This window comes from Suncus etruscus, chromosome 20 (genome assembly GCF_024139225.1).
Source record: "Suncus etruscus isolate mSunEtr1 chromosome 20, mSunEtr1.pri.cur, whole genome shotgun sequence".
NCBI classification, from domain to species: domain Eukaryota; kingdom Metazoa; phylum Chordata; class Mammalia; order Eulipotyphla; family Soricidae; genus Suncus; species Suncus etruscus.
In genome coordinates, this window is record NC_064867.1 from 30,399,859 (window position 1) to 30,416,672 (window position 16,814).

At 49.8% G+C, this 16,814-nt stretch overlaps 1 protein-coding gene across 2 annotated transcripts in view; it reads right to left on the reverse strand.

Moving 5' to 3' along the window:
• IQSEC1 (IQ motif and Sec7 domain ArfGEF 1) overlaps positions 1-15,290 on the reverse strand; it is a 274,955-nt gene extending 259,665 nt beyond the window's left edge. The window contains exon 1 of one of the 2 annotated variants that reach the window (XM_049766490.1): positions 14,948-15,290. In XM_049766490.1, coding sequence (XP_049622447.1) covers positions 14,948-15,225 — 278 coding nt within the window. In that variant the 5' untranslated portion in view covers positions 15,226-15,290. The remainder of the gene's footprint in view (positions 1-14,947) is intronic. The other variant, XM_049766493.1, reaches the window with a different exon arrangement.
• Positions 15,291-16,814: the final 1,524 nt, after the last annotated feature.

A 16,814-nucleotide genomic window follows, 5' to 3' on the forward strand; every position in this document is an offset into this window, starting at 1 on the left:
CCCTGCTAGGGGACAAGTTCCCAAAGAGAAGGGCAGGGCAGAGATGGTTTAGACCCCTGCCCCTACCCTCATAGTCACCTCATCATTACTAGGGACACCCAAGTCACACCTCTCCCCGTGGCATAGCTGTGTCCCTAAACACCCTCAGGATCCCTCACACTCACACACAAGGGAATGCTCACTCACTCACAGACACATACAACTCATACATTCGCACACATTACAGACATTCACACTCACACATACATACAAGTCACACATATAGATATTTATACCCACATACATATACATGCAAATCACACATATGTATACAACTAATTCACAGAGACACATTCAGATCCACATGTATACACACATACAAACTTACACACTCAGCCTAAACACACACCTGTTACCCCACCCCCCAATTTACTGTCTTACCTGATAAGACCAGTCCATTTCTGGAAGGGGTCTATGGAAGGTTACCAAGGGGTTGCCTGAGAGGTGTAAAAGGGGATTGAGGGAGATTCAGTGAGGGAAGCCTGGGGAGAAGGACCCAGGACTAGATTAAATGGAGCAGAAACAGGTTTAGGTGCAGGGAGGCTTATAGAGCCTGCTCCAAAGGTTAGCTTAGAAGCCACACATGGTGGCTAGGGCCTTATAATAAAAGTTTCAGGGCCGAAGAGATAGCATGGAGGTAAGGCATTTGCCTTTCATGCAGAAGGTCGGTGGTTCGAATCCCAGCATCCAATATGGTCCCCAAGTCTGCCAGGAGCGATTTCTAAGCACAGAGCCAGGAGTAACCTCTGCACACTGCCAGGTGACCCAAAAACCCAAAAAATAAAATAAAATAAAATAAATAAAAGTTTTACGTCTCCTTCAGGGGTAGGGTCTCTTTGTATTTAGGCCAAGGTTATTCCTTTCCATGCCCCTCATATTTTGGTGGGCCTATGCAAACAACAATTGCCACTCTAACACCGTTTTACTGTGCTCCTTTGACTCTAATCCTTAAAAAAAAAAAAACCACTTAAAATTTGAGGTTAACTTAAGCTAATATGCATGTACATGGAAATGTAAAAAAATACTATGCCTTTCTATATATCTTATGGTTTTGGGGCTGATATCGAGGTCTTTAATCCATTTGGATTTTACCTTTGTACATGATGTTAGCTGGAATGTTGCACTGGTGATGGGTGGTGTTCCTTTTATGACTGAAACCCAAACACAATCATGTATGTAATCAAGGTGTTTAAATAAAAAAAAATTAAAAAAAAATACTATGCCTCTAATGTTTAAGGAGTTACATAAGTTTTATGGCTTTAGATTGCCTTGTGTGCTGTTAAGAAATATTATAATGTGTTACAATCTGGGGACTTGAGGGACAAAGTAATTGTACATGGATTCTGTTTTGTTTATCTTAATGTTCTTTGGCTGAAAGTTCAAAGTTAAGATATCAGCAAGGGGACTTCTTCTGAGAATTATGTTATGGGTGATTGTCCTTCCACTGTAACTTGACCTTGTCCTCTTTCTTTGCATCTTTGTTCTCATAATTAAAAATAAAAAATTAAAAAAAAAGTTTCATGTCTCCTGAAATCTGACTGTTGTGGGTCATTTCCTCGTTGTCACTCTGAACCCTAAAACCCGCCGGCTGGAAGGGGTTGCAGGCGCCTGGCTGGAGGAGAAAGGCCTCACCCTCCATCCATCATCATCCAGCACCATCAAGGACCCATATCAATTTATTTAATTCTCCACACACCCTCTCATGTTCACAACTCACATATACTCTCATGCACCAATATTTTCACACGCAAATATATACATATTCACACACTCATAAACACAACTTGTACTCACAGCTACACACATCCACACAACCCACATACTCAGAGAAACATACTTCAACACTCACATTTACACACAACTCACATACTCAAATAAACATGGGTGATAAAGAACAGAAACTGTGAATGGAGTTGGGCCCAGAAGCAAGGACGCCCCAGGATGAAGCTGCCTTCCTCCAGCACAGGGCTGGCATGTGTTAAGGGCAGGCTGGGGGCCAGCCCACCCTGTGCTGGGTTCAATTAAGTACTTTTCTCAAAGGGGTGATGCTGACCTCCAGGTCAATTGTGTCCTCTCCCTGCCCCAGGTGCAGGCATAGGGACTGTCTAGACCCTCTCCATTGCAGGAAGCACCTTTAAAACAGGCTGCAGACCATTCTGGCAGGACCCTTCTGCAGAGGTCTAGACATGTGGGGTCTACTTGGGTCACCTCTAAGTTCTTGCTTGGTCCAGTTGCATTGATGTGCAATGCCAAGCAAGATGCTCCACCTCTCTGAACCTTCATGTCCTCACTGGGACAGGGGACTGTGACAAACTCAGGGGCCAGTACACTCAGGGAAGCTCCAAAATACTTCTTCTGGCCCCTTCACTGAGTCAGGAGTGTGACCATGAGATGTGGGGTGGCCCCAGGTCACTGTCACCAGAGATCCCTTGCCCTATGCTCACCACAGTCAAGGCAGTCACAGGTACCCCAAATAGTGATAGAAACAATTTCCCATATTTCCCTGTCCCCCTCTCCATAGCAGGTCCATGGTGCACTCACCTCATCTGTCTGTGTGACGATTGTGGAATCACTTTAGAGCACTGATTTGGGGTAACTGGTGGAGCTGTGGAGTTTGGGGGCCACCTGGTAATGGGAATGGCCCCCAGGGCCTCACATAGGTGAGGCAAGTGCTCTCAAGCTGAGCTTCCGGCCTGGGCCTGAGCCCCCTCATTATTCAAGCAATTAGCAGTGGATAGTGAAGGTGACTTTGGAGAGGGATGGGGTCAGCATTAGGCCTGATTGGTTGGGGGAAGTCAGAAAGGGAGCTAGAGTCTCCAGGCTTTAGGGGTTCAGAGGGATTTTCCTGAGGTGTCCCTGAGAGCTCTCTGACACGTTCTCCCAGGAGGGAGGAACCTAAGTGAAGGTAAGGCAGCGCCATTCGCCACTGAACAGACAAGTCAGATGTCACCAGCCCATGTGGGATCAAGCATGGGAGGGTCTCCAGAAAAGGCCGAAATCAGGGACAGGTGAGCTGACTAAAGAGGAAGAAAGAGAGGGAAACAGGGCCTAGGGAAGAGATGGTACCTTTTCACAAAGGTCCCAGGACGGAGCCAATCTGTGTGACTAGAATGACAAGGCTGGCTTTGGAAAGGAATGGCAGGAACAGGTATGCTGGCATTGCTAGCTACAGCACAGAAAGGCCTGAGTAGGGATGAGGGATGCCAGGCCCTCGTCTCTCTGGATGTTGTGGCTGCTTCGCCATATGGCAGGAGTTAAAAATACAGTTCTGAATGCGGGGGCTGGACTCACGCCCACAGGGGCCAGTGTTCCCTGAGCAACGAATGATGTGGGTTGCTGACACCGTGCCCACACCAGAGTCCAGTTAGGTCCCAGGACCAGAAAAGCTCCCTTTGATCCAGGTGCTACAATAGGGGGAGCCCTGTAGATATAGCACCACCCTGAATATGACCTCCACACTGTGGTAGAGTGAGCCTCCACTTCTGTCGGGTTCCAGTGGACACAGCCCTGGATCCCCACCACTCCCTCCCCCATAGCACAGACTCTAGGCTGATGCCATCTCCAGACACATAAGCAAAATCCTGATCATAACCAACTAACTTCAGTAGGAGACAGAAGAACCAACTAGACACGGTCTGTCAGCCCCCAGCCTCCAGAGTTGATCCCATGATGGTATGCTTCAAGGATGGAGAAACCCTGAATCTCTTAGGCCAACGGAATTCCCTTCTTCCCCGATGCTTTCTGTGCCAATGCAAAAAGAAAAAAAAAGTGGGGGGAACACCAAACCCCACCACCCCAGCACCCATACTTTTTCTTGTTTTGTTTTGATTTGTTAGTTTTTGACTTTATTTTCCTTCTCTTTGTTCTTTCACTTTTCTCTTTCTTTTTCACACGTGTTATTATTTAGAGATTTATTTTTATTTTTATTTGCTGGGTCCATTTTTTTTTCTTTTTTCCTCCATTTTTCTTTTTTTTTTTCTTTTCTCCTTTCTTTTTTTGGTAGTTGTCACCAAATTTTTTTCTCCCCTTTTCCTTATTCCTTTTTATCTCCAATGACGGTGGAATGGATGCTCAATCTACAACAAACTGTAAAGTGGAGACCAGTTGCACTGGCATACTGGGGGGTAGAGGAGGGAGATGTGGGATGCATGCTGGGAATAGGGACGGAGGGAGGTCAGCACTGGTGGTGGGAATGCCCCTCATTCATTGTCACTATGTACCATAAATGATGCAGTGAAAGATTTGTGATGCATATTGGTCACAATAAAAATTAAAAAAAAAATCCTGATCATAACCAACTAACTTCAGTAGGAGACAGAAGAACCAACTAGACAAGGTCTGTTAGCCCCCAGCCTCCAGAACCATGGAAGAGACCAAGGAGGTGATTTTGAGCCCCTTTCCCCATTTCTGCTCTGCAAACATGGGCAAGCAGAACATCTGGTTAACAACAGTCACCACAAAGCCTGTAGATTCTCTCTGCGCCCTGGGGACTCTGTACCAACTCCCCAGTCTCTACCAGAGTGCCAATGTTTATTATGCCCAAGGACTGGCACACGCTTGACATCTTTCCCCTGTCCTCATTCTTGCTCTCTGTGAGGACGGTGTCTGGGCATTCTGTCTCTTGGATAGGGTTTGCTCTGCTTTGAAAGAAAGAAGGAAGGAAAGAAAAGACCTCTAGGAAATAGCCAGGGGCTGAGAAATGCTCAGTGGAGCAAGGCTTTGCCAGCAGAAGGCCACGGCTGAATCCCCAGTGTGGTCCTCTGAGCACCACCGAGACTATTTCCAGAGTTCTGAACTGGGAGAAGCCCCTGAGCACCGCCAGGTGTGACCCAAAAACCCAAAGAGAAAATAACTAACACAAAAGAAGGCAATCAGGGAGGAAAAGATAAAGAAGAAAAGAGCTATGATAAGACACTAACAAAATTAACATCAAGAGCCCTAGATTATTGTGAATTACACTAAATATAAGTGAATTAAGTATTCCAGTCAAAAGGCACAAACTGGGTTGGAGAGACGGGTCGGCAGGCTGACAGGCTGGAACCCGTGCTTTTAGAAACCAGATTCTGGGACCGGACTGGAGAGATAGCATGGAGGTAAGGCGTTTGTCTTGTATGCGGAGGGATGGTGGTTCGAATCCTGGCATCCCATATGGTCCCCCGAACCTGCCAGGAGCGATTTCTGAGCATAGAGACAAGAGTAACCCCTGAGTGCTTCTGGGTGTGACCTAAAAACCAAAAATAAATAAAATAAAATAAAAAGTAATAAAAACCAGATTCTATTCCCAATGCATGAGGATGGCCAGAAGTGACACCCCCCCCTACTCAAGCACCAGGCAGAGTAGCCGCTGAGCACCACTGTGTGTGGCCTCAGATCCAAATAAACAGAAGCTGAAGAGATAGCACAGCAGTAGGGTGTTTGCCTTGCATGCAGCCAACCCAGGATGGACAGTAGTTCGATTCCTGGGAATCCATATGGTCCACCAAGCCAGCCAGGGGTGATTTCTGAGCACAGAGCCAGGAGTAACCCCTGAGTTCCATCGGGTATGACACCCTCCCAAAAAAAGAACCAAATAAACAAAAATACACAGGCTGCTAGAATAATTTTTAAAAAAATACAACCAATCTAATTATATGCAGTCTACAAGAAACTGACGTTAGATTCAAAGACTTGAAAAAAAAATGTGGGAGAAAAAAAACAAGCCTCACAAATATTAAGTAAGGAAGAGCATTGCGGCTTGACTCATCCCAGACAGATTTCCAGACAAAAATCGTCACTACAAAGAAGGCTCCTACCCTAGTGACAGAACACACAAACACATGCAGGTGTCAGGCCTGGGAAGGCCTGCGTTGAACCCTGACTTTGTCTGTAGTGACTTCCAAGTCGCACCAAAATGCCAAAACCCAAACCCAACATCACCAACATGCAGGTACCCAACCAGATGTCCCAGCAGGCCATGGTACATTGAGCGTCGAAGAAGCTATTAGGCAATAACATTGGTAATAGTTCTGGGTTCCATGGCAGAGAGAAGAGGATCACCGGGCAGGGGTTCGGGGGTGTCATGGATCTGAAGCCATGAGTGAGTGCCCAGACACAGGAATGAGACTGACTTCTGGCAAGGACATGGCACATGGGCATTCTGAAGAGCTGCCCTGCAGTGTGTCCTTGAATGCTCTGGGCAGCAGCTCAGAGGGACCCAAGTGGCCAAAAGGGTTGTGGGGACACATCTGGCTCTCTCTCTCTCTTTTTTTTTTTTTTTTGGTTTTTGGGTCACACCCGGCAGTGCTCAGGGGTTACTCCTGGCTGTCTGCTCAGAAATAGCTCCTGGCAGGCACGGGGGACCATATGGGACACCGGGATTCGAACCAATCACCTCTGGTCCTGGATCAGCTGCTTGCAAGGCAAACGCCACTGTGCTATCTCTCCGGGCCCCCTTTTTTTTTTTTGGTTTTTGGGCCACACCCAACGGTGCTCAGGGGTTACTACTGGCTGTCTGCTCAGAAATAGCTCCTGGCAGGCACGGGGGACCATATGGGACACCGGGATTCGAACCAACCACCTTTGGTCCTGGATTGGCTGCTTGCAAGGCAAACACCGCTGTGCTATCTCTCCGGGCCCACATCTGGCTCTCTCTTGCTCAAAAATGAGTGAATGGTATCACTCTGGTCAAGGTCTACTGTGCCCGTACTTGGGGGTCACCAAGGAACCTGCAACACACAACTAAAGTATGTTTGTGGGGATCATGCCCAGTTCCCTATCATCAATGGGAGGTGGTAATGTCATCCCTTCATTCAGTTTCACAGGTTTCACTGTCTAGGAAATGGCAGTGGGGAGACCCCAGAACAGAGGGTTCTGTGAAGCTTCCATCCAGCTTCTGGAGCACCAGGCTGGGCCAAATGAGCTGGTTAGGCTGTTTCTGGCATCCCTTTTTGATGTGGAGTTTACATTGGCTCAGTTGAAAAAATAGAATGCAAGGGCTGAGAGATAGCACACTTGCCTTACATGCAGCTGACCTGGGACAGACTAGGGTTCAATTTCAGGCATCCCATATGGTCCCCCGAGTCTGCCAAGAGCGATTTCTGAGCTCAGAGCCAGGAGTAACTCCAGAGCACCTCTGGGTGTGGCCCCCAAACAAACAAACAAATAAACAAAAACAAAAGTAGAATGCAGAAGTCTAGATAGAGTGGTGGAACAATTTAGGTGCCTCTGTTTTTTCTTTTTCTTTATTTGGTTTGGGGGGGCATATTCCAGGGTAGTTGTTTCCACTGATGCTGGGGCACCATACAGTGCCAGGATGGAACCTGCTTCCTGTATGCAAAGACTGTGCTCACCATTTAGCCGTCTCCCTGACCCCAGTTCCTATGTGGGAGCCATCCCTTTAGTTTTATGTTACGTCTCCACAACTCTACTACAGAGAAGAAGCAGTAACAGGAGCAGAGGAAAAGACCTTGGTGGCTTTCCCTTCCCAGAAAGGGACCCTCATAGGGTCAGAATGAATGAGATGCAAAAGGCAGACAGAGCTGGGGGCTGGAGTGAAAGACAGCACAGTGGGTAGGGCATTTGCCTGGCACACAGTCAACCCGGATTCAATACCTGACATCCCATATGGTCCTCTGAGCCTGCCACAAGTAATTTCTCAGTGCATATCCAAGAGTAACCCCCTAAGTGCTGCCAAGTATGCCCCCCCAAAAGGTGGACAAAACAGAGAACAGCCCACACCCCAGAGCCAGCCAGGGAGAAGCTCACAGGGCCGCAGGTTATGTAAGCAGGGATCCCTGGTTTAATTCGTGCATCATATGGCCCCTTGAATATACCCAGGGGGACCCCAGAGCATCCCTGTGTGTGGCCCAAGAACCCAAACCTATCTAGTTTTAAATCCCATGACTTTGCTCTAACATCTAGATTCTTTTGGAATCAGAGAGAAGAAACAGCTCTGAGCCAGCATGAGAGGAGGATACTTGGAATACATTTGCATCTGTAAAGACCGATCATGCACTCCAGTCCACTGTGCAGATGAGGTCATGGAGACAGGCACCAAACAGGATGGACAGGTCAGGGGCATGCGAAGGGCTGGGGAGGGTCTGCTTCCCTGCCTGTGGACTCCATAGGCACCAGACCCAAGAGCTGTTTAGGAAGATGAGTACTCAGAAAGGCATGAGCTGGACATAGGTTCCCCCTAACCCACTAGTCCCATAGCAGATGGCTCCTATTCTGGGACACTAAGCCCAGGTGTTCATGGCATCACCAGTCCCACTGAGGGCCAGCTTGTGTCCATTTACTCTTCAGGGAACCCTGCCCTCTCCATGGAGGGTGACCCCTGACCCTCAGTGCTTCTGGTCACATCGGAGAGCTTTGCTCTTGGGCACTGAAACCATCTAGAAAGTGGGTGGTACCCAGATCCTGGTTAGTCCTGAACAGGGACATCTCACCTTCTTCAACAGCCTGGTGGGATATGCCCCAGAGCACCCCTTTCAAGCCCCCAATCTGCCATCTTGAAACCTCCCAGGAAGTGTTTTCACCCAGTCCTTGATTCTCTATTTCATCAGATACACCTTTGGGCATGCCTCACGTAGTCTCAACAGTCTATTCAAACCCACATGCGAGTGAGGATGAGACAGAAGAGAGACCCAGATGCCAACCCCCTTTCAAGCTAGCGGCCTTGTGTGACTGATGAGTGACTGTGGGTAAAAGCCTGGAGCTACTCTGCCAACCACTTTCCAGAATTGAGCAGGAAAATTGAGCTACTCGGGGAGGGGCGTGGGGAACCCTCTCTTCCCTCACAATCACTGCTCTGAGAGGGACCCAGACAACAAATGCCAAGCCTGGCTATGGTTGGGTCCAGTAAGTAAGGGTCAATCCTTCCTCCCAAATCAAGCCACCCTTGGCATGCCCAAACCAAAGCATGTTTGTCATATGAACATGGCTTGGAGTTGTGCTCTGGGGTTCAAACCTCTTTTCCCCTCCCTATCCCTGTTTTCTTATCTGCAAAGTGGGACCTTGAACCCTCACACCTGCTCTGTAGAGACTCAGTAGAGGCCTCTGGAATGGACCCATGGAGTGCTAACAAGTACCACTTTCTGCCCTAGGAGCTTCTCTTTCCCCAGAAAGAACACAATTTCTGTCAGGATAGAGCACAGACTGAGTGAACCCAGTGCTGGCCTAATCTTTATCCATGAGGTCCTTCCCTTATCCCATCAGATCTGTCCTGAGACAGTCTCCCCCCACCACCATGTCTGCTTTCAGACCATCCTTCATGCCTGTTTCTTGGTCCTCCAGAGCATCTGAAATGTTGCCTCCTCCAGGAAGCCTCCAAAGATGTGCTCAAAGAAGACCATCTGCTTCTGGCTCTGGCTCTACTCCCCGTAGGGCCCCACTTCCCATCCTGCACTGCAACTAGCCTGGCAGACTGATCTGGTCCATTGTGGGAGGCAAGAGTTGCTGGGGACCCCAGGACTGGAATGGGAGGATGGAATGGAGCGAGTGGCCGGAAGAGTCAGTGCATAAAAGGCCGGGGAAACAACTGAGCTACATAAAGGCCAGCTCCTCCTCGTGGTTCTAACCCCCCTTGGGCTGCGGAAGACTGAACAAAAGCAAATATTGCAAAACCTTCCTTGTTGAGCCTGGGGGGTTGCGTTCCGCCTGTGCACTTCTCTCAACTTTTCTATTTGAAATTTCCCTAAATGAAATGTTGGGGAAAAACAATCCTCCGAAGCGTTTTCAATACCAGAGCTATTCTTCACCACCAGGAGATGCCCAAATGATTGGCTTCCTTCAATGCCAAACAACGCCTATTTCTGCCCCTCCTGGTCAGAAGCGCACCTCCCACCTCCCTACCCCCACGACCCCCCCACATACAAGAGGGATGGGTTGGTTTGGCCCCGGCCTTCCTTGAAAGGCAGCTAAGGTAGGCCCAGAAATTTGCATACACTAGAGCCAAGCCAGGTCTGTGATGGTCAAAGCAAGAAGGGAGCATTTGGGGACTCAAGGCTGCATACAAGACAGTCATACTCTTTCCCCCATATTTTGCTGGACCTATGCAAACAACAACAATTGCCACTCTCACACCGTTTTTTACTGTTTTTCTTTAACTCTTATCTTTAAAAGAAAAAAAGAAAAAAGAAGAGCTTACTAAACCTTCTGCTAGTGCTTTAATGAGTTTATTGGTGATTCAATAATTTTCAAAAATATACTTGCTACTGAACTTTTTCTTCTTTCCTTTCTCTTCCATCTCTTTAGTTTTTCTTTCTATTTTCTATTTCTTTTAATAACTTTGCCTTTGGTCATCTTGAAACAAATGTATTATGATCAGTTATGTCAACTATGTGATGCATTTGCTTTAAATAAATAAAAGAAAAAGACAGTTACACTCAGCGTTTGTTAATATGCAGGCTGGTGTGGCTGGCTTCAAAGTCCAAAGGCCTTGCAGTAGAGTTACATGCACTTTCACACGAGTCTAGATGCTTTTGCAGGGTTTCCATGTTCTTCTTGCAAAGGTCTGCTTGTTCTTATAATGTCTCCGTGTTCTTGCAGGATTTTAATTTTCTCTTAGGGTCTCTTTGTTCTTGCAGGGTTTCCATGTCCATGCTTGAAGGGTCTCCTGGTTATGGCAGGTTTTTCATGTCCTCATGGACCAAAGGCCAGCCAGCAGGTGGAGCAGTTTCTGCCACAGCCTGGTCCGTGCATGTTCCTGCTAGAGCTGAGCACTGAATTGAGGGCCATGTGGAGAGCCTGCAGCCTCCTGGCCTGCACCTTCTAGACTATTCGCTCCATTCAGCCTAAATCTTGTTGAGTTCTCAGCTCACTGAGTTGCCCTGTGCTGCTTCTCTCTGACCCTAACCACCCCACCTTGTTCTTCCAGGGATTGGCAAAAAGAAACATCCAGAAAAGTCAAGAGCAGCAAACTCTAAGCCCAAGCAGCAGCCAAAACAATAATCATGCAAAAAAGCTGACCAAGAACCCCCAAATATGCCCTGTTCCCAAATTCTCAGCCCAGCTTCAAGGTGACTCCGAAGGACCTGGCACCTGAAACTATGGTGGAGATGTGAGGCAAACCTATATGGGTCTGGGCTCCTTCACACACATTGTGTCCTCCATAGGGTGGACACAAAGACACCCCAGTGGACGCAGCAGCCTCCTGTTTTGCCCTCCTAGTTAGCATTAGGCATTCAGCATCTTTCTTCCAGGATGCAGAATGCAGCCAGGGGAGCTAAAGACCCGACTATCCTCTGCCACAGCTGCCTCAACTATCCACTCTCTTAAACTCTGCTGTCTCAGGCAAATTGCACTTGAGCTAGCTTTGGGCTGCAGAACTCCATAGCCCCTTATCTTGCCCAGGGAGAACAGGATGTCTTTCCTCAAGGCCCTCAGAGTCTCTCCTGGCCTGGTCATACTTCCTCTTTGATGGCATAAGGAGGCAGGGAATGGAAGAACTGTGGGGCCCCAGCAAGGGGAGACCCCCTCCCCTCAAGGCTGCACTCTAAGGCAGCGCCACCTGTTGGCACCCTCGTGGGCAGTTTTCCCTGAGGAATCAGTTGTCATGTGATCTACCAGGAAACTGAGCTTGTCCCTAAGTCACAGAACCTAAGTGTCACGGAACCTCCCCCCGCCTTATGAATCACGCACGGCATGCCAGGCAAATGTCCAGAAGAGCAGGCTTTGCCTTCAAGTCTGGAAGGACAAGGATAGCATCAATTTGCCACTTGGTATTGCAACCCAAACAGGCTGACATTGAGTCTGACAGAAGCCTGGCTGGGTCAGAGGCCACCAGGGACAGCTCTCCATTCCTGGCCCCTACATTGCCATCGTGGGCCCAACCTTAGTGACAAGATCCTGCAAGACAGGACACAACCATGGAGCCCAGCCCGGGAGGCTCTCAGTCACGTAGTGTCCTAAGGTCATCTCAGGACAGTGATGGGGGAAGGGCTGGCCAATAGTTGCCCTGTCCTGTCCCAGTTCTGCCCGAGCCCCGAGACTGCAGGGCCCTGCACAGGATGGACACAAGGACACCCCAGTGGATGCAGCAGCAACCCCTTTAATTCCAGGCTGCCTCTCTCTTTCAGAGAAAACACAGGGGTCTCTTCACTCCTCAGCCTTCCTCCACTCAATAACATCTACCAACTGCTCTCCTGAGTCCCAGAAACCCTGAAAGAGCCAGTTCTAGAAACATCAGGACTAGCCGAGGAGTCACTGGATATGAATTCTGATGTCAGAATTCGGAAAGAAGCAATTAAATAACCCACTGGAACCAGAAGCAGTATCAGCCCCACGGCAGAAAACTTGTTATGCCACCTTTCACAGAGTTGGGGGGGCCCAGTGGAGCCTTATCACTTCAGGTGGGCACCTCAATACCCTGTCCTGCCCTGTCTGAGCTCAGGGAGCCCACAGTGAAGCCAGACAACAGTGGGGCACAAGTTCTCCCACCTCCTGCTTGTACTTGTTGCCCAAAAGAAATAAAACCATGAGGCCAGAAGAGAGAGAGACAGAGACAGACAAAGACAGAGAGACATAGAGAGACAGAGAGAGAGAGAGGAGAAAGAGAGAGAGAGAGAAAGAGAGAGAGAGAGAGAATACAGTGGGAGGGCTTCTGCCTTGCATACAGCTGGCCTAGGTTTCATCCCAGGTACTACATATGGTCCTACCTAGTATTGCCCAGGAGTGAGCTGTGAGTGAGCCAGATATATAAACCCTAAGTTTAAGGCCTCCTGAGCACCACTAAGTGATCCCCCAAAAGGGGAGAATGTGATTGGCAAGGAAAGAAACTGGCATGTCTTAAGTGCCTACTGTATACCAGCTTACTCCATATTCATGATCTTCACTTAATCCTAGGCAGAAGCCTAAATGGTCCCTGGACTGTGAGCAAAGACACAAAGGAAAGAGACTTAAGACTGAGAGGCGGAACCAGGTCCTACCCACTGGCTGGTGCAGGCTGCTTTCCTTTCTCTGCACCCTGTGTCCTCCCTCCTCTCTACACCTCACTCTCCCCACTCTCTGCTTTTCCTCTGCTGCCCCCCACACTTTCCAGTAGCCACTCTGCCCACAGGGGCAATTGGTCAGACTTGGCTGCATTTAAGGTTATTATCCAGAGTTTTGGGCTCCTTCCCCTCTGGATGGACAAAGAGGCCACTGCAATCTGACTGGAAAAGTACCCCTGCTGGCCAGCCCGGAATCCTGGGCAGTAACCCCACTCCTGGACACTGTGGCCCTCTCTCAAACTCTGTGGTGCCTATTCACACTTGAGATAAACTCCTCTAGGCCTAGAAATTGGGCTGCACTATGCTGGAACCACATTCCTTACAGAGCTTCCGCAATCTCTGGCGGCACCCAGCACAAAGTCAGTCAGTGTCTAGCCCCTCAACCAGATCGCCCCATGGTGTCACTGCAGACAGGACACAAAGTCTTGCTCTGTCCCTAAAGTGCTCACAGGGGTGACTTTTTTTTTTTTTTGGGCCACACCCGGCGGTGCTCAGGGGTTACTCCTGGCTGTCTGCTCAGAAATACCTCCTGGCAGGCACGAGGGACCATATGGGACACCGGGGATTCGAACCAACCACCTTTGGTCCTGGATCGGCTCCTTGCAAGGCAAACGCCGCTGTGCTATCTCTCCGGGCCCACAGCGGTGACTTTGAAGGCGAGACAGGAGCCCAACCATCCCTCAGCATGGTTGCGGAGGTGTTGGCCCTCAGTGCCATAGTTCTCCTCAAAACAGGGATGTGACCCTGAGCTGCTGAGACATCCTCCACCTCGGTAGACCCCCTTTTCTGTCTATCCTTCCCCCCAGGAATCAACTCAGGCCCCTACAATTTGCACCAGGTGCCTCTCACACTCCTAGGTGAAACATTAAGGGACCATGGACAAGAGTGGACAGGAGAGGGGCACAATGCCCATTCAGGGCTGAACAGAAAGTGGGTTTGCCAGGGGACCTGCCTCCCAGCACCTCCAGAGGTCCCCCTCCCTCAACACCTAGAGTCCTAGGTGCCAAAAAACAGCCCAGACCCCAGGCAGTACACAGGGACAGGACGCAGAGATGTGGCCCCACATATACACATAATGGGGAGCAGGCTCCTAGATTCGGGGGGGGGGGTCCTGAGCCCCACCCCCTCATCAGCTTTTGAAGCCAGTCCATTCCTACCCTACCACTGGGGGTGGGGTGGGGTGAGAGAGCAACCTCCCAGATCTGCTCCCATTCATTGCCTGCACACCCCCCCACTTTCAGCTTTTTATGCCTGTCCTCAACCCACACTATGAAGTGACAGCCGAGCCAAGCAGTCCCCCCCAAAAGATCCAGCCGGGAGCATCCAAAAAAACTTCATCCATCCAGCAGTCCTCCAAAATATGAGGTGCGCACAGCTAACCAGCAGCGGGGTGAAGGGGACAGTGAGATCTCCAGGAGAAAGGGGTACAGCCCTCCTCCTTCTTAATCCTCCATTCAAAATAACCCCGAGTAATCCCTGTGGCAAGCCAGTGAGCTGAAGCAGAGGGTATTAACCTGGGGGTGCCGGAGAAGCCCCCCAGGCTGGCTACTGCACTTAGGGGGTGAGGTGGGTGGGGGAGACCTTTCCTAAATAAATGAGCCCTTGGAGGGTGGGCATCTCCATACAGGGGTGTGCTTGGTGGTGGTGGGGGGGGGTATCTCAGGTCCCAGAGATCTGGATTAGATACATAGAACCCCAGATCTGCTCCTGGATCCCCAATACCAGCTCTAGGCTCTCCTGTGCCCAAGTGTCACACCATGCATGTGTGCGTGCTTGGAGAGTGGCCGGGTCTCCTTAGCTAGGGTGCCCCAATTGAGGGGTGCTCTGGGGGGACCTGGGGGGCTCTGCCCTTTCGCCCCTGGTATCCCTAAAGTTGTGCAGCCCCCCCCCCCAAGCCGAGCCAAGCTGAGCCACCCAAGCTAGGTGGCCTCCCAGCTTACTTGTCCAGGTCCAGGCGTCCGCCTCCGAGCTCTGGGATGGAACTGAGGGGTGTCGGGCAGGGATCGGGGCGCCGGGGGCACCCGGCCAGGTGTCTCCGGTGTCGCTCCAGCAGGCCAGCGTTCTCCAGGCTCAGCCGAGCCACTTGGAGTTCCAGCTCCTCGATGCGCCTCCGCCGGCGTGCCAGCAGCTCTTGCTGCGCCGAGACGATCTGGGTGAGCTCCTGCAGGTACCCGGCCGCCCTGACAGCCCTGCCAGGGGGCTCGGCCGCGTTGGCCATGCTGCCCGCCCTGGAGCGGGCTGCAGGGCGGGCGGCTCGGCTCGGCTCGGCCCTGGCTCGCTCGTCTGGTGCTTGCGGGGTTCGGCCCGGCCCGGGGGGCGCGGCTCAGGGCTGGCACAGCCCCGCCTCGGCCTCCCCTCCGTGCCCGCCTCCTTGCCCGCCTGCAGCCCCGCCGCCTGGCCCGCCTGGCCGGATGGATCAGAGTTTGCAAAGTGCCCGCTGGCACCGATGGGGAAGGCGCCGCCTGCTGGGGTCCCCTTGCCAGCCCCCCCAAATCCCTGCAGGTTTGGGGGTCACACCCCGTTTTTTCCTCCAGCCCTGCAAGGTTCCCCCAAATCGCATCTCCTAGCTTCTTCCATGATCACTCCCTCAGCAGCGGTCCTCTTGCCTGTCCCCCTTCTCTCTCTCTCTCTCTCTCTCTCTCTCTCTCTCTCTCTCTCTCTCTCTCTCTCTCTCTCTCTCTCTCTCTCTCTCTCTCTCTCTCTCTCTCTCTCTCTCTCTCTCTCTCTCTCTGTCCATTGATTCGTGTTTTCCGCAGTTTGGCTTGCCTTGGGAGCTGCTTGAACCCCGACGAAGGAATTCGAACCCCCAGAAGTTTGACATCCCGAGTTTCTGAGGCACCAACTAGCCCAGGACAACACTCCAATCCTGAACACACACACACACCCCCCGCCAGGTTCTGAGATCAGGATGAAGATGGAGGGGTGGGTTCTGAGCACGCACGAGGTGGGGTGCATGGGCAGCGTCAGAGCCTTTTTGAACTTCAAGGTTCTGGAGTTCTGCTGCCAGAGGACCTTTGATTTAAGTTCTCACTGGCATAGAAAAACCTGATGGTATCTATCTATCTATCTATCTATCTATCATCTATCCATCCAACTATCTATAAATCTATTATTCAATCAACCATCCACCCATCCATCTATCCATCCAACTATGTATCCATCTATTTATTCAATCAACCATCCACCCATCCATCTATCTATCCATCATCTATTCATCTATCTATCAATGCATCCATTCATCTATCCATCTAACTATCCATCCTTCTATCATCTATCCATCCATCTATATATCTATCCATCCATCCATTCATCCATCTATCCATGTATTTATTCATCCATCCATTCATCCATCTATTTATCTATCCATCCATTCATTCATTTATCCATCCATCATTCATCCATCTATCTATCTATCATCTATCCATCCAACTATCTATCCATCTATTTATCCAATCAACCATTCACCCATCCATCTATCTATCCATCATCTATTCATCTATCTATCTATCTATCAATACATCCATTCATCTATCTAACTATCCATTCTTCTATCCATCCATCTATATATCTATCCATCCATTCATTCATTTATCCATCCATCATTCATCTATCTATCTATCTATCTATCTATCATCTATCCATCCAACTATCTATCCATCTATTTATCCAATCAACCATTCATCCATTCATTTATCTATCCATCATCTATTCATCTATCTATCAATACATCCATTCATCTAACTATCCATCCTTCTATTCATCCATCTATATATCTATCTATCCATCCATCCATTCATCCATCTATCC